Raw genomic sequence first — 18,257 nt, 5'->3', positions numbered from 1 at the left:
ACATTTGGAAGCCTAAAAGAAACAGAGATAGATGTATGCTTCCCCTGTGGTTTCCTTAGGATCGAGAAGGAAGCAGAGCTGAAGGATTAAAGCTAAACTGCCCAAAGAAGCTGGACAGTTTCTCTGCTGCCTGCATTTCACACAGTGGCTAATAAACATCTTCATTTGTCCAGGTCAACCCTGGCTTCCTGATGTAATTAAAAGCTCCTCCTTTGCATTTTGAAAAGAATCCTGGCTTGCATGATAAATTATAAGTTCATCATAGCAAAAACCATTTTGGCAGGATGGCGCTTGGAGCTGTTTGGGAATCTCATACAGGAGTCTGGGGACTCGGTCCTCATAAAACAACAAGCAGAGAAGGACTTCAGTGTTTACATCGTGCTTTCACATACCTGCTCTCATTTGCTCTGCAAACCAACTTTGTGATGAGGCAAGTTGTGCCAGACAATTCAGTGACATGCCCAAGGTTGCACAGCGACTAAGTGGTAAAGACTGGAACTCACGACTTGGGTTTCCTGTCAGTCTTTTCCCGGGATCGGAATCTACTAGTTCCAAAAGTAGCATTTAAGGTTGACTTCTAGTTTGTGTTGTCAGTTGCTACAGAGCCTGGAGAGAGACGCTGCAGCGACAGGAAGTAATCCAGCCTGGCCTAATCAGATCACAGTCCTGGAGCTGGCAGGCTGCCTCTCCTCCCTCCCAGAATGGGGCTTGTTTCTGAAAGAACCCCATTCAAACCTTCTGCCTCTCAACAGGTCTTTGCCGGAAACTTGTGTTCCCATATCAGCAGCCTCTTTCCAGCCCAGGGTCATCCTGGAGGTGTGCATTACCCACACCGGGAGGTTGTCCTTTCTTGGACCCTACTCCCTATAATCTCCTTGGCCAGTTTGGAAAAAGAAAATTATCCTCCAGTCAGAGCAAAGAAAGAAGGATCCCCAGGGTTCTTCCTTCTGGGGAGAGGGGCGCTCCGGCTGGGTGGCCCTTTCCTTCACCCCCTGGGTCAGTTTATACCCTGGCCGTCACATCTGGTATTAAAAGAACTGCATACAGGGAGGGATTGCCCAGGAGAAACACCCCTGAGATCTATTGGCTTTGCCTGTGAATAAATGTTTTATTCCTTCTCTGTACCTCTTCATGCATGCCTTGAGGCAAATGCATTTTAACATCTAAAAACTCCATCTGGAATAAAACTGTTCTTGTCCCCACTGTGCTCTAATTTCTTTTAATATCCGAGAAGTTCTGTGAGTTCTTTATGGAAGCAAGTTCTACAAGCAATCCCCACACCCAGCCCAAAGTAAGAGTTATTTCTCCGGCGGATGAGAGAGGAGAGAAGGATGACCAGGGAACACAGTGCGAGGATTTCTGACTTGGCACAGCTGGGCGACTTGAAGCATAGAACAGGGACTTGGCAGAGCCCCTGAAGACCCGCGTCTCCCCTGGTGCCAGACGCGCCCTGGTCCCCAGATCACTGCCTTTGCCTCTCGAGCAAGCTCTGTCTTGCTCGGGACTCTGACTTTTTCTCTGTGCCCTTAACTCCCAATTTCCTCCTGGCACTTGCCAGACATCCATCCAGTTGCTACTTGTCTCGTGTATCCTCGTTTCTCCCAGCGGGGAGGATAAGCTAATTTCTTTGTGGTTTAGGCCTGATTTTAATTGACTGTGATACCAATTAAGTGTTCAGGAAATCTGTCATATCCTACAGGAATTAAACTCATGTGAGGGCTGAGACAGCCCATTGGAGGGGAGTAGGAGGCAGTGCTCAAGAAAAGCCATCCTATCTGACAAGAATTTTTTTTTTGTCTTGCAGAAATCAGGAATGGAAACCTCAAGGCCATTCTAGGCCTCTTCTTCAGCCTCTCCCGGTACAAACAGCAGCAGCAACAGCCCCCAAAGCAGCATCTCTCCTCACCGCTGCAGCCTGCTGTGTCCCAGGCGGCCGGGGCCCCCTCCCAGTGCCAGCCTGGCACTCTTCAGCAACAGGTGCCAGCCACTCCCCAAGCACCGTGCCAGCCTCACCAGCCAGCGCCTCATCAGCAGTCAAAAGCACAAGTTGAAATGCAGTCCAGGTGTGGTTCCTTGCCAATTGAGAATTCTCTTGCTCAGGCCTCCGTTGGCCACCGACCGAATTCTAGCCTATACTGAACATGCCTATCCTTGAGCTTCTTCAGTGTTGAGAAGGGTGGGGAATCAGTGGGGGAGGAGCATGTGCAGGAGGCCCCTCTCCGTGCCTGGCAGGGATATGTGCTCTCCCAGGTCAGAATCACCAGCAGCCACAGCTAATGAGCTGTGCCTGCCCTAATTCTAGCCTGTGACACAGACACACATATGCAATAAACAAACCCTAAAATAGACTTCACACTTCTCTTGCCTGTTCTGTGTTAATACCTGAGGGTAATCTCACTTAGTGGAAGCTCGAGAAATGCCTTCCTTTCTGTTAGAGAAGTCTAGAATACCCAAAGGTGGCAGGTGGTTCTTAGCAGAGAAATAGGAGGCCATGTTCCCTGAGGGCAGTGCCCCCTGAGGAGAGCAGTTAGTTTAGCTGCTGCTGGGTCTTACTGACCTTAGAGTGGGTAGTAGAGTCAGCTGGGGTTCTCTGCTTTGGAGAATTAGAGCCTGGAACTGGTTGGTGTTTCCAGAGAGGTGATGCTTGCTTTTGGGATTTACCAAGGAACCATAGAGTGACCAACAAACAGACATTTTATAGTGGGAAGGCTCGCATTAAAGAGCTCTAGGAGAGATCACTTTGTAAACTGTTCATTTTAATATGGGGTGGGGAGAGGAAAGAAAATTTGGAACAAGAATGTTTTTGACTTGTAACAAAGTTCTGGAGAACAGTTCAGTGTTTTTGTTTTTTGAATAATCTATAAACCTTTAGCTGTCAAACCTGAATGTCACTGGTCAAGTGGACTACTTGATTTCACTGAAGTTGTGCTGGTGTTCATAATCTTCAGGCTTCTCATGAACCTTCAACCCTTATTAGTTGGTCATAGCATTGAGGATGTTAAACAGCATCTGCCTTATCAATGGTTTCAGCTTTTTGTCTAGGGGGTGTGCTATTTCCTGACTGTGAGGGTGTTAAGAGCAGCAGTGAGGTAATGTAAATTAGATCCTCTAATGGCTTGATTATATCCAAGTCACATTATGGAAATTGGGGATTGCAGAGCCTAAACTAGCAGTAAGCAGCCAGACACTGCCCTGAAGCACACCTGAGTAGGGGGCTGTTTCCTGATCAAAGTCATCTGGGTGATTGAATGGTCAGGACATCATTTCCCAAACTGCTGTCTGCAGAGTGCAGACCGTGCCTTGAGGGGAAGGGTTTTTGCAGAAAAAAAAAGGGAAATAATTTGGCATAAGTTGTTTTATTGCAGGTCTACTCAGATCCTTTTCAGATCCTTTGATCAGACAATAGACCCTCATTTATTTATTGATGTTTGAATGTCTTCTGCATGCTAGGCCCTGTTCTAGGCTGACTGAACCATTCTTTCTATAATATACTGGAGGTGGCAGGCAAATAAACAGGAAGAAAAATAGAAGATAGTAAAATTATAATAGGATAATAGTAGTCAGAGAAATTAGTCTGATAGGAAGTTTTCTCTGAGAACAGGGCACCAAAGTGGAGATAGAAACGACAAGTAGTGAAACCATCCAGTATTTTTCTTTTTATTTCTGGCTTATTTCAGTAAGCATGATCTTTGCCAGTTTCATCCAGGTTGCCACAAATAGCATGATGGCACATGGGTGAAGTGGTGGTAGGAAGTTCACAGGGGTTACAACTGAGATGGAAAAAATGTACAAAATGAAGAATAATGCAAAAAATATATAAAATTGAAAAAATTGAAAATTAAATTAAAAAAAAAAGAAATAACAAGGAGCAAACCAGGCAAAACTCAAGTATGGAGCACAGAAGGAACTGCTGGTGCAAAGGCCCTGTGGTAGGGGTATGCTTGGGAGGTTGGAGGAGCAGAGCGAAGTCTAGTGGGGATGGAGCTCTGTGAGTGAGGGGAGATGCGAAATGGTAAGGTAACCCGTAAGCAAAGTGGCTCCCAATATTTACACTGAGGTAGCATGTTTGGTGAACCCTGACAGGTGACCTCTAGCATGGTGCAGAGCTGTGACATGAGGCTGTCACAGAGTACAGTACTGGATAGGCTGGAGAAAGTTTGCTTTCTGTTCTGAAGGTGACAGGAAGCCAATGAAGGCTTCCTTGAGAAGGAGAGAGACTTGATTTACACTTTTATTTCACTCTGGAGACTAAGACTAGAGGAGTAAGAGTGGAAGGAAGAGTGGAAGCCCAGTCGAGGCGTTTGTGGTCCTGTGGATGAGACTGGCTTGAATCAAGGTGGTGGGGTCAGAGCAGAGAGGAACCTGTTTCAGGAAATTTCAGAGGTTCAACCATTGGGACTCTAGGTAGTTTGAGTCTGGAGAGAGGGAGACAGGAATCACAGAACCAAGATGTTTTTCTTGAGTAGTGAGGTAGAGGGTGGTGTTGAGAGGAGGAAGCCTGGGAGAGGAGCACGTGGACAGTGTGAATCTTCAGAAGGGGTTTAGAAGGCACTCCTCAAACTTGGCCTTAGGACTTATTGTATAGAGCATTCTGCTGCTGAGGGTTCCAGAGAGCTTGTGTTGAGAAATGCTGGGCTCATCACTGCGCTGGAGTACCCTGGGGCATCCATTTCTCTGGTAGGCGTATGTTTTCTTAGAGAACCAGATGTTCCAGTGAGGACGCCCATCTCTCAGTAAGAAACACATCCTGTCGTTAATAAATGCTTTACCTAAAGAAAAGCCAAATTCACCTATGCCAAGTTTTATATTCATTTATTCCAGCTCTATCCTGTGGCCCCCTCACCCCACAATGCAGGGGTGTGGACCAGCATTCGGAGTTGCTTTATGCCCTCACTTAGCCTTTATCTGGTCCAGACTGGGTTACTTTTGAAAATGACTGGTTTCATCCATTGTATCTTCCCATACGTTGTTCCAGAGGTCATCTTCTCAAGGTCAAGGGATATGCTATCCTAAGCTAACACTCTGGCTTTTAATTTAAGAATACTAAAACTCTGTCACTGGCTCAGTCCCCCTGTACTGTTATCCCTCAAATCTGTCTTTGCCAAGAGTAATGGTTTGAGTCCTTGACTATCACTGTCAAATACTGATGCAGCCCTCCATTGCCAGTTTTGTTCTGATCTTCTGTTAGAGAAACATGCCTGTATAGTGTGTACTTCAAACCATTGCAAATACGAAGCTTGGTGACTTTTCCATGATGTTGGTTAATCCAGGAGAGTGGAAGCTGGCAAGGGAGATTTGAGACTTTGACATAAAATATCAGCAGCTCTTCCATGACAGCTAATTGGAGGCACATTCTGACCTTTCCACCTTAGTGCTTCTCATTCGTCTGTGTGATAAACTCAACCCATGTTTCACCTGGTGAATTGCCTCACTAGTCTGGCGTGCAGGGAATGAGCACAGTCACCAGGACTTGCTTCCTGCTTCATCAGGGTCTACCTTACAGTTACCAATATTCTGCTGTTTAGGAAAAATGAAGAAAATCAATTGCTTTATTAACCCCTCCCCCCATTTCCTCTTTTACTTGCTAAATCTAGTGACACCGGGTTGCATTTCTCAGATCCCTCTTTGAATATGGTATAAGATGTACAGATACAAGAAAAAGATTGCTTTCAGGAAAGACTGCGTTCAGAAGGCAGTAAATACATTTAATTTTTTCTTCAACTAAGCCAACCGAGATTCTTCAAATGTACAAATTTATGCTCCAAAGCCCAGAACTTACCAAGCTCAAAATACTTTAAATGACCATTTTTATAACATTGAAAGCAAGAAGGCCAAAGACCAGCAACACTTGGAGACATTTATTCTGTTGTTTTGGGTCCACTTTATGGCATATTTGGCACATACATCTGAAAAGCATCTTGGTAGAACAGTGATGAACAATAAAAGCATTGACAAAATTAGAGAGGTCTATAGGATGTTTCCTTGTCAGAGGCCCCTGCTTCAATGTCTCCTAGTGGAAGAGACCCAGACAGTGACTGGTAGCTGAAAAGAAAGAAAACTTCGAAAATTTTAAGGTCATCTTTTTTTTTTTTTTTTTAAGATTTATTTATGTATGCATACAGAGCTTGGATACAGGCCAGTGGTGCAGGGGCAGTGAGTGGATTCACCAGAGACAGAGTGGGGAGCAGAACAGGTGGAGCCACTGAAATACATTGATGAGTGGAGCAGTGGGAGAGACCGGAGAGGTCGGCTGTACCCTGTGGGTCAGCTCCCTGGCTGGGGATGGAACTTTTGCTGAGGCAGCTGTGGCTCACTTTGCAGTGCTGCGCTGTAACCCATTGCACCACTGGAAGGCCTCTAAGCTCATCTTAATAACAGTTTCACCAATTTGGAAATGATCAAATATGTAAAATCATGCTGCATTTGGTGGAAGTTTGGGCAGAGGGAAAACCAGGCTTCTCTTGTCATAAGACTTCTGTGATATGCTGTGTCTAATGTCCTCTCCCCCTACTCATTCACCTTTCCCACTTTTTTCTTTCCCATCATGCAGTGCATCATTCAAGGATTCATCTCAAAGCAAAATCATCCGCTTCACTCTGGGTCAGAAAAAGATCTCTAGGTTAGACCTTGTCTGTGTCCTGCAAAGCATGGTTTCTACCTGATGCGTGGCTCCCTTTGCTCGACCTAAGCTTCCTTTTGTTCCCTCTCACCCTTTCATGTTTGCAGCTCGAGAAAATACACACTTTGGCTAATGATCTAGTGTTGGGGAGTTCTGAGAGTGGCTGTGGGATTTTTGAAACTCTCTCTGTGTGTGTGTGTGTGTGTGAGAGAGAGAGAGAGAGAGAGAGATTTTGAATTTGATTATTCAGTCATCAGAATTCATTCTGATTTAAGGAGAGGTGAGTTTCTAGATGCTTTTTTTTTAGTGGTTTCATGGTGAGTTTGGCTCCCTGCCTTGGCCTGACTCCATCCTTCCTCACCTGCACCTCGTTTATGTGGTTGTGCTTTTTGTTCCTGAAATTACTAATGTAGGATTGACGTTCTCTTGAGTTATAAAGATCTGAAGCGTGAATCCAACTGGCCAGATGAGACAAAGCAGCAAGGTATCTGAGGCTACCATTTATTGAATACTTGCTATGTTTCACTTTGATGCATTATCATATTTAACACATCAGACTTTTTGCAGTAGGTCATTTTATTATCCCCACTTTATAGGTGAAGAAACCAACATTTAGGAAGTTACCCAATTTGGTAAGTTACCCAACATCACACAGAAAATGAAAAAAAAACTAGGAGGTGAGCCCAACTCATCTATAACTCACCCTCCCTCTCACTGAATGATCATGTGCCTCTTCTCCCCTCTGAATTTTGGCGTGTATATGTTTGCTGAGACTGCTTTTTAAAGCAGGGTATTCCACCATTACCCTGGACCTATCCCTCGGTTGTCCTTGTGACAGCCTCATGGGACCTAATGGAGGCGGGTGCTGGGGTCAGATCTCCTCTTCAACATGACTAGTATTTACTTTTCATGAGCACGTCCCTTAAAGCTAAAGGGATACCCACACTGCATTTTCATCTGTATTCTTGTAACAAATACATACTGAGCATCTTGCTGACCCACTCTCTTAGGCTCTCGGTGTCTTTGCTAATCATTTAGAATTTGCTTTTCTAGAAAGCTACACATGGGGAGACCCAAATCAGGATCTGGCTGGTGGGCAGAGAAGCCACACAGGGCATATACTTCTCTGTGTCCTCAGCTTGTTACTTGGTTTAGAGGGATAGGAGGGAGACTGCATTTGTCACTGCTTCTTGTAGCGCAGATCTTACGGCACAAGTCACCTTAGCTGGAGTGACTCAAACAACAGAAATTTATTTAGCAAGCTCTGGAGATCAGGACGCCCAAGGTCAGGGTGCCAGCGTGGTGAGGTGAGAACTGTCTTCCTCTTTTCCAGAAGTCTGTGTTCTTCCATCTTCTCACATGATGGGGCAGTGGTGGGAGGGAAAGTGAGCTCCACACCCCCAGTCCCATTATGACGACTCTACCTTCATGACCAAATTACCTCCCCAAAGCACCGTCCCTGTATACTGTCATGCTGGGGAGTGGGGGTACAATACATGAATTCCGGGGATCACTCCCATGCAAGGAGTGAATGCTTCCTCTGACAAATACAGTGAGGCCCAGATTGGGCATTCTGGTTTCTGCGTGCCATGCAGATGTCCATACAGAAAAAAGGAAAGGAGAGTGTGAGCTTGGAGGGAACCTGAATCTAGCATTTGTTCCCAGGATGTGCTCAGTGCTGGAAGATAAAGAAACCAGGAGCTAGCTGGGAAAAGATCTAATTGGAAGCACATGCCCACTGTGTGAAAGATTTGTTATCAGTCCCAGATGGTAGGGGGAGGCAGCGGTTGGGAGGCAATTGAAAGAGAGGAAGAACTGAGGATGAGGGTCTATCTGCTCATGCCCCAAGGGTGTGCGAACTCCAGGCTTCCAAGCTGGCCCAAACCAAGGTCTGTGTTCCTTCCAAGGTCATACACCTCACCTGCAGTTTCTTTGGGCTGCATTTGTCTCTGATGAAGCTAGTGAAGGGATGTTCTTTGTTTCGGTATTTGCCTAATACTCCTCCTTGTTTTCTCTCCCCACCACTCCCCCACCCCCAGACTTGAGCACAATCCTGATAAGCATTTAGCTGATCCAGCACCACTGGAGTGTAGCAGTAGAGTCCAGTTGCCAAAAGAAACAGCCCTACCCCTCTGGCTCTGTCAGATACCTCTCCCACAGCTCTGGAAATAGGTCTCTTAGTCCAGTGCAAACTTTGAACACCTGCCTGCACCAAACACCTTACGAGGCACCAGAGATATTGAGCAGGAATTTGAATGTGGGAAGGGTCTTGTGAAGGGTGTTTGTGATAGCAATAAAAGATTTCTGTGAAATTTCTGCCTTTGACCGCTGTTGCCCCTGGCATCCCTGATGAGCCTTAAGTGCTTGGGTTATTCTGTCTGCAGGAGACAAAGTAGCTCCTTCAGCTGACTCAAACCTTAGTGAAATACCCATCTTCATCACTTCCTGTGCCACCTGGGAATTTAATTTCTCCAAGCCCGTGTTTCCTTACTAGTAAAATAGAGTAGGCCTCCCTCCCACACAGTGTCACATGGATTAAAAAATTCCAGTCCTTTAACCTGGCCGTGATCAGGGTGTCAGGCCTGGCAGGTATGTCAGTGCTGGTGTTTGGGTTCACCTGGGCCAGGTGAGGCTACCGGACCAGATAGTAGTGCCGCAGAGTTAGTCTCCACAGGACCCACTGGGGGAGAAGAGGCAGTGGACCTCGCTCTTTGGACCTTTCTGCCCAGCTGCTGAAAAGCAGATGCCACAGAGATGAGGGATTTAGCATTTAATCACCTGGTCTGGCTAAGAGCATCTCTGGGGGAGAGTGGTTTTCTTCTGCCCTCACATCCAGATTGGGGGGCCAGGATGTGCTTGAGAGCAGGAATCCCCCTTGCACATGTTAGAGTCATTGACCAGGATTCCAAGAGCAGTAAGCTATTTCTTCTGTCTCCTTGGTACCCCCCTTCCCTTACACTTAGTTTTTATAAAAAGAAAAGCAACTTGTTTGTTTCAAAGAGCCCATCTGTGTCCGCTGTCATTTTGTACCTATGTTTGGACATGGAGTGATCTGAGGAGTGAAGAGGCTCTGGCAAAGGAGTCGCTGGAACCTTCTGGTGCTGTAGATGATGCGGGGTATGAAGCATGGGGGTGACTTCCATGCTCCCCTCCCACTGCTGTTCTTCTGTGAGGGGCACCTCAGGACCCAGGTCTGGAGCGCAGGGAGATTCTCCTGGAAGAGGCAGCCACTTCCAGGCTGAGGCTTGATACCAGGCCCCTGTGATACTCAAAGATGTAGACAGTAATCAACACTCTTAGCTAACCAGAAGCCTGGGGTGTGGCCACTGGTAACCAGAATAGACTCTGTTTTTCTTTTCTTTCTTTCTTTCTTTCTTTCTTTCTTTTTTTTTGTTTCTAGAATTGGAAAATAGTCTGCTATTCAGCTCTTTTCTGCTCTTGGCCTCCCTAACTGGTGCACCATTGCTAGAAAGCAGGACAAAGTTCAGGAGTCACAATTTCAGGCTTGCTTCTCCAGCTCACGTCTCACTCCATCTCCCAAGCCCCTGCATGCACCACTCTGTCTTTCCTTTCACTATTTCTAGGCATCCCTGCATGAGCCCGCTTCTCCCTACCTGCTTGCCCTTCCCCACATTCCCACACTGGGTGCCAGCTTCTGGCTCTGGGATGTTTAATCTGAACTTTGCCCGACCACCTCATCAACCTCTGAGGATATCATTTTCTTTCTTTAAAGTTCTTCTGACCGTTGCATATTCTTGTATAAATACATGTATGATGCGGCTGTGAGCTGAGGTCAGGCAGCCCCTTCAGATCTAAATAACACTGAACTAGAACTCTTGTCTGGGTCCCTGTGGGCTGCCAAGGGGGCTGATAACAGATAAGATTTTGCTCAAGGTTGTGAAGCTGGAAGACCAAAGTCAGAGTCAGTTTCTGGTGAAATTCCTCTTCCTGGCTGTCGGCTAATGTCTTTCCAGCATGTAATCACATAGTAGAAGGTGCCTGGCAGCCCTCTGGATCCCCTTTTGTAAGGGCTCTAATTTCATTTATGAGGGCTGTACCCTAAACACCTCCTGAAAGTCCGACCTCTTATACCAAGACATTGGGCCCTCGGATTTCAACATGCGAATTTGGGGGGTGCACATTCATCCCACAGCAGACTTCATCAGTTTTTAGAAAATCCAGGGTTCTCCTCATGCCTGCTCAGGTACCTCAGACTCAAGATTACAGTTGGCTTTGAAATTTTACAACTGAAATCCAGTATAGCAATTCCGTCTGAATTAATTCAGTTTGCGTTTTGACTCGCTATCCAAGAGGATGTTTTAGTTCCCTTGTGGGTGGATCCAAGCGAAGCCTTTTTCCTGTGCAGTCCTAAAAACCTGTGGTCCATCTGTGAGTCCAGGCCCAGGGTCAGGGAAGTGGAGGAAGTCTAGCAGGAGGAATCTCTCTCTGCCCTCTTCCTTGCTATCTTCTTCTCTGCCTTTTGCAAATCTCCTACTGAAGTAGAATGCTGTGACCTATTCCCCTGCATCTCTTCATTCCGTACATCATCTTGGAACAAGCCTGTCCTCCTTTCCAGACCTATCTGTGGGCATAAAGACTCCTGCAGACTATGGCTGGGGTAAGGAGTTCAGCTCAAAGGGGCCTCATCTGCACCTGCAGAAGCTTTGTCACTGGCTGTGAGATGACATAGAGGGCTTGCAAGATGCAAGCAAGACACCCCACGGCCCCATTGCTATACTTCCTTGATCAGTTGTGGTGACCACATCTGGTCCCCTAATACAGGCACTATTGGCTATGTACCCACTCTGTGCCTGTCTTCATGGAATGATGAATATCTTATCTAATCAAGATAGGGCAGAGAGGGATGAATCCTAGTGGTGTGAGAAATAGTGCCTTCCCATCGCCACTTGTAGGGGGCAGCCCTCACCCCCTTCTTCCCTCCGAGATCCCAGTCAGGGAATCGGGCCAGCTGCTTCTTAAGTGTATAAATTTTACAATCCTCTCACACCAGCTCATGTTCTCTGTTTACTCTATAGCCATCTTTCTTGCTCAGCCAACAAGAAAAAGTTTAAAGTGATTGCCTGCTTATATCTAAAATGCTTCCAGACTGCAGACTTCTTTGGTACTTACAGATTCACATGGAGAAAGAAAGCTGAAGGCTTTATGGGTTGAAAATTCAGACTTATCGCTGGATCTAATGCTAAGTCGACTGAGGTGCCAGTGGCTTTTAAACACAGCTAAGTGGGTCTTAGCTGAAAGATATAACTAAATGTTTCATCATTTATTCATCTTTCAAGTTTAATGATTGGAAACAGTGTGCTTATTAGTCCCTGAACCAAAATCTGATTTGGGATGTCTAACCCTTAACTGTTAGGGGAATGAGCCATAATATCTTTAGACATATTACAAAAAATTCTGCTGACTTATATCTCAAACCACCCAAAATGAGGTGTTTTATTTAAAGGGAAAGTGTTTGTCTTTAGGCTAATAGACTCCTGCTGACTTTACAGAAAGAACATATGATTTTATCCATCTACTGTGTGGAGCAGCTGGGCTTCTGTCTCAAAGTAATGCCTATGGAGACAGGTTTTCATGTGTAAAGAAAAATGTATATCTAAACAAGAATTTTCATCCTGGCCATAGTTTTCATTGCATATGTACTGGGTTCTGCTATCACAGTTCCCTTTCTGAGCTTTATAAGTTAATGTCTTTTTCTTGATACTTACATCCCTGGATTATTTTAGTACCGACCATGAGAGAGATACACAATTCAGTCTTATACACAGGCTTTTATGTTCCACACTTTCAATAGAGTTAGAGATGTTAAAACATGTGACCCTCCTAAAAAGTAAAAATGCTCATTCAAGAAAAAGGAAGGTGAGCTTTGTGTTTTTAATCAGCAAACATATTCTTTTTTTTTTTTTTTTCCTCTCAAAATGCCTCTTTGCTCAAAGGAAAACTGCTCATGTTTTGCTGTTGGACTTTACTGGGGTCATTAATAGCCTAGATGTTTGTTCCACTAAATCTTTTGACTCGCAAGCCTCTAAAAACCCAGTGTCTTGAATGGGCCCTTTCATGTCCTGCATGGTTCCAATTCCTTCTTCTGAGGACACTGCTGTTCTCCTGAGACTGAATCTATTACTTTGTTGCTTTTGCATTTTAGACTTCCAGGTCCTACCGCAAGGGTATCCGCTGCAGGCAGCGAAGCCAAAACCCGCGGAGGGTCAGCCACTGCTAACAACCGACGCAGTCAGAGCTTTAACAACTACGACAAGTCCAAACCAGTTACCTCCCCACCCCCGACCCTGCCACCAAGCAGTCATGAGAAAGGTGAGTCATATTTTGGGGGTCTTTGGGCATTTTCTTTTATGGCAGATATAGCTCCTTCAGGTGAGCTTGGCAGGGATGGAAGTGGGAGGTTATAAATAAGGTGATGGGAATGGGTCACAAGAACATGCTTGGCTGGTAGGAACTTTGTTACCAGGGGCATTAAGAAAGTGGAGCAAGTACTGTTACAGTCATAGCAGTGATAGGTGTATTTGTTTGGGCAGGTGGGACTCAAAAGACACCTGGCTAAAGATAGAAGCAATATAATATTTACACCTTGATAATAAATTTTCATAGGGCATGCACTATACCTTAGGCAGTTTTCTAGAAATACAGCTTCTTGAGGTGTGTGAGCTGATAAGCCTTTTACCCATCAGATGTGATGTGAGAGGCCCTTTCTGGTGGCACAATGGGTTAAAGTGCAGCACTGCAAGCTGGCCACAGTCATTTTGGTGCAAATTTGATCCCAGCCCCAGAGGTGATCCACATGGCACGGCAGACCTCCCCAGTCTCATCTGCTGCTCCCCTCAGCAGTGTACTTCATCATCTGCCTGTTCTGCTTCCCACTGTCCTGGTGGGTCCTCTCACCACCCCTGCACCTCTGGTCTATACCCCAGTTCTATATGCATAAATATATAAATCTTTAAAAAAAAAAGTGAGTTAGAAATAGGGATTTTTACAAATTTTTGAAAAAGTCAGAAATGTGTTCAGCTCAATAAAGATCTTGGCAGAATTGCTCTCATGTTCTGATGATGTAACTTTTACCCAAAAAAGGAGATACATCCACAGTACTGAACTTTGTGGACTTGGGCAAAAACTTTGTGGAGGTTCTTGCACAGAGGTAATGCATTAAACCTTTGCTTGTTTCAGTCTAAATCTCATGAGACATTGGAGAAACAGTGAACTTAAGACAGCTTAGAAAATTTTCAATAAAATTCAGGGCTCCCCTCTCTTCCTCCTGGGCAAAGTGGCCTGGACTTTCCAGGTCACTTGGGAGCACCTCTTAATTCTCTGCCTTGTGTGTGCCCCTCTTCTCTCAGGGCCAGGAGAACCATCTCCCTCTTCCTTACATCTTCCAGGAACCTGAAGCATTCCTCCCCCCAATTGGGAATGAGATCAGAACCTCACAGTCCCCAAGATGACTTTGTTCAATAGAGCTGGGTTCTCCTCTCCATAAAGAATACTGAAGAAAATCTGATGGAAATGAATTTAGGGCTGATAGATCTATAATGGCAGATGGTTACTTGGCAAAGCCTTGAGACTCTGTAGCTAGCCCTGAAGCTGAAACCCAGACAACTAGTCAAGGCTTCAAGATTCTGCCTCAGTAACCATTTTTCTGCTCTCTTTTCCTCCCTCTTTTCCCGCTCCTCTTTTTCTTCAACCAAGCCCAATTGTGTTCTTTTATTTTTTAAAAAGATTTATTTATTTGCACATACAAGAGCTCTGTAGGCCAGAGGTACAGGATTGGGGGTGGTGGCGATGAGAGGATTCACCAGGGACAGTGAGGAGCAGAACAGGTAGACTGATTGAAATACACTGCTGAGGGAGCAGTGGATGCAACAGGAGAGGTCTGCTGCGCCATGTGAATATCTCCTGATAGCTTCACAGTGCCAAGACTTAACCCTTTGCACCACCAGGAGTCCCAGGTGGTTTTTCCTTTTGTTATTTTTTTTTAAGATTTATTTATTGGGCCCTCCCTGCTGGCGCAGCAGGTTAAAAGCACAGCACTAGAAGCTTAAACTACTTCCGCATGAGTTCTATCCCAGCCTGCCCCGGAGGTGACCACATGGCGTGGCAGACCTCTTCTGACCACCCGCTGCTCCCCTCAGCAGTGTATTTCGTAGATCTGCCTGTTCTGTTCCCCACTCAGTCTCTGGTGAATCCTCTCACCCTCCATATCTCTGGTCTGTACCCCAGTTCTGTATGAATAAATAAATAAATCTTTTTTTAAAAAATTTAAAAAACTAAGATTTATTTATGCATGCAGAACAGGGGTACAGGCCAGAGGTGTGGTGGGTGAGAGGATTCACCAAAGACAGAGTGGGGAGCAGAACAGAGAGATTGAAAAAGTATACTGCTGAGAGTAGCAGTGGATGGGTCAAAAGAGATCTGCCATGCCATGTGGGTCAGCTCCGTGGCCAGGGATTGAACTCATGTTGTAGTGGCTTTACAGAGCTTCACTATGAGGTGCTTTAACCCATTGGGCCACCAGGGAGAGCCCCCAAGTGTATTCTTTTAAAAAGTATGTTTAAATTACTTGTAAAGTGATACAAGTATATAGCAAATAAAAAGTTCTCTTTGACATAATCCCTGGAGGATTCCAATATAAACCAGCCTATGTATATCCTTTCTAGAGCATCCACTTATAAAACTATGCATAATATATAGAATGGTTTTGTTTTTATATACAGAGGAGGTAAATTTTATTGAATACTTACTGTACCACACTGAATACCCCCAAGCAAGCTATGTTGTCAACCTCATTGTGCAAAGGGTGAAACAAAGGCAAAGAAAGGTTAAGGCCACCCACAGCAGAAATAGTGAGAGGTGGAGTTGGAACTGACCCAGGTACATTGGTTCTGGGCTTTCCCCAGAAGTGGAACAGAAATGCTTGAAGCTTTGCCTGCTGAGGGCTACTAAGAAACATGCAGCTGGACAAGCAGAGATTTGGGAGGACAGGTAGGGGACCCCGATGCAGGGTCTTCAGTTGGCTCAACCCACCCTTGCCTCATGCTTGCTTTTCGAGCATAAACTGTAAGTCTGAAGGGTGTGCCTGAGACCCATCTCCCAAAGACAAAAATAAAGAAAAGTCCTTGTGGATGAAGCAGATGCAGAGAGAGGCAGTGGTGCCTGGAAGTGTGTCCCAGAGCTTACCCGAGACTCAGGGCCACTCTGGTAGCACCCAGTGCTGGGCCCCTCCCTAGTGCTGGGCCACCCAGGCCTGGGACCCCAAGTTGCCTCTGTCCTGGGCATCAAGCAGACAGAGCGATGAAGTTGTCTGAGGAATATGACTGTGATCCTTATAGATGTATTGCCTATTAGAAAGACTGCATCAGAGAGTCGGAAGCCATTCTTTGTTACTGAATATACACTGTTTGCTAGCAACTTTCAGATGTTTGTCTCGTACTTGATCTTCACAAACATTCTATGGGTGAGTGTCTTTTTAGCCCAATTTTACAGATAAAGAAGAGAGGCCACTTGAGATTCAGGGACTTTCCCTCCTGGGTTACTGAGCACAGGGATTCCTCTCTAGGTCTTATTTCTGGATTTGCAGGCTGCCCTGCCCTGCTTCCGAGAGATGTCTGTAGTGAGGATCAAATGATAGGCATGCAAATGTCTCATTGGCTGCACAAAATCCTTCAAGGATTCAGAATGATGAAAACTACTGAGGCATGTCTAGATGTGTGTGAGGGTTCACTTATCATTTCTCTGCTCTCTCAGGATCTGGGGTGAAGCAGGCTTGAGCCCGCTGGGTATTTTTTTATACTAATTCTCTTCTACCATCCTGAGGTAAAGGGGCAGTGTGATTTTACTTTCAGGAACTACATTTGCCTTCTTTCTTTCTCCCTCACTTCTGACCTTGATTACAGCTTCCAGGCTAGCCGGCTTACATGCTGGGACTAGCAGGTGGAGAGGGAACAGATAACGCAGCCACCTGCAGGCACTGGGGTGAGGAAGATACCTTCCTTCCCCCTGAGAAGTCCCCCTGAGAGACACACTTGTAAACAGATAAATTGCAGTTCGAGGTGCTCGTGCTGTTTGCTTGAGGTGCGGGCTTTCGGACAAGGTAAAGTTGGAGACACAACCTCTTTACTTTTCTTGAAGCTTTGTTGTGAGTCAGGCTTTGTTTGGTTGCATTGTTTCTAGCATTTTACTCTCAGATCAACCATATCATAGGTTTTCTTTGTGACCCACTGACCTAAGAATTTCATACTTATGCAAGATCTAATCATGTCAGTCAGTGGGATGAGAAATTCATTGTCTGTCAATCATGACAAAGACATAGCAATATTTAGTCCTAATTTTAAAAAGGATTAAGAGTTTTGAAAGGAAATTGTGCCAGGCAACTTTTCAGCTCCCCTGCCTTTCTACCCAGAATGCTTTAAACTCTGGGGAAAACACTTAAATAAAGGTTCCTTTTGGAAATCATGTCAAAGAAGTATAGATCTTGCCTTCATCACTGAAATCTAGTTCAGATTACACTCACTGAATCATCAATCGAGATGCTAAGGAGAAATACTTTATACTTTATATCCAGGAAAATCCTCACATTATTCACTTTCATCCTATAAGGTAACCAAGGAAACAGTTGATATATAAATGCCAGAGGAAAGAAAAGAACTGTTTCTGTTCCACAATATAACCTATTCTTTTTTTTTTTTAAAGATTTATTTATGCATACAGAACTGCGGTACAGGCCAGAGGTGCAGGGACGGTGAGAGGATTCACCAGAGACAGAGTGGGGAGCAGAACAGGCAGATCAACGAAGTACACTGCTGAGGGGAGGAGCGGGTGGGTCAGGAGAGGTCTGCTGTGCCATGTGGATCAACACCTGGGTGGGGATCGAACTCGTGCAGAAGTAACTTTAGCTTCTTAGTGCTGTGCTTTAACCCTCTGTGCCCCCAGGGAGGGCCCCAACATAACCTATTATTTCCCAAATAATTCTGATCCCAGACACTGTGAGGCCGGGGTGAGGGTGGGGGTGGATTCTGCAGTCCTTAGCCTTTAGGAAAACCTCCTTGCTGTGATTGTCATTGTCTGTCATGGCTCATCTGCCTTTGGCTGCTGCTTCCCACTCCCATAGGTGACGAGTCTGGCCCAGCCTTGCCTGGCCTGTGGGATGTGGGACCGGTTCTGTCCATCGCTCCCCACTTCTCTCTTGGCTCTGTGTGGCTCCAGGCCTCCAGACCAGCATCACAGATTTTCAGAGGAGAGGAAATTGCTCTTTTTCAGCATGCATGACATTATCTGCTTTCGCTTCCTTCTATCCCCTCACTTACATCCTCTGAATAGGTTAACACTGCCAGAAAATTTCCTTTCTATAGTATTGGGTCCCTCATGAGTTTGAGCTGCTTAGTATTCCTGGATTGAATTCTATGCAGATGCAAGATGTCCTTTTCTGAATAATGCGGTTTGTTCTAAGATTATACTTTCTATAAAATAGTTTCACTACAAATATCATCGTGTAAGAGTATTTAGACAACATGAATTTATAAAAAGAGAAAATACATAATTCCACCTCCCAGATAAAGCCACAGTTGACCTTTTGGGTTGTTTTTCTATATTTTCTTCATGCCTATACTCTCATAAT

At 45.3% G+C, this 18,257-nt stretch overlaps 1 protein-coding gene across 2 annotated transcripts in view; it reads left to right on the top strand.

The window, feature by feature from the left end:
- NAV2 (neuron navigator 2) overlaps positions 1-18,257 on the top strand; it is a 358,500-nt gene that overhangs the window by 155,266 nt on the left and 184,977 nt on the right. The window contains exons 5-7 of one of the 2 annotated variants that reach the window (XM_012725369.1): positions 1,805-2,063; positions 6,551-6,619; positions 12,783-12,949. In XM_012725369.1, the coding sequence (XP_012580823.1) occupies positions 1,805-2,063; positions 6,551-6,619; positions 12,783-12,949 (495 nt within the window). The remainder of the gene's footprint in view (positions 1-1,804; positions 2,064-6,550; positions 6,620-12,782; positions 12,950-18,257) is intronic. The other variant, XM_004682985.2, reaches the window with a different exon arrangement.

The sequence above is a fragment of the Condylura cristata genome, unplaced genomic scaffold (genome assembly GCF_000260355.1).
Source record: "Condylura cristata isolate star-nosed mole 26May11 unplaced genomic scaffold, ConCri1.0 scaffold00015, whole genome shotgun sequence".
Lineage (NCBI taxonomy): Eukaryota > Metazoa > Chordata > Mammalia > Eulipotyphla > Talpidae > Condylura > Condylura cristata.
Note: the sequence above shows the minus strand (reverse complement) of the source record. Positions and strands in the feature narration are given on the sequence as shown.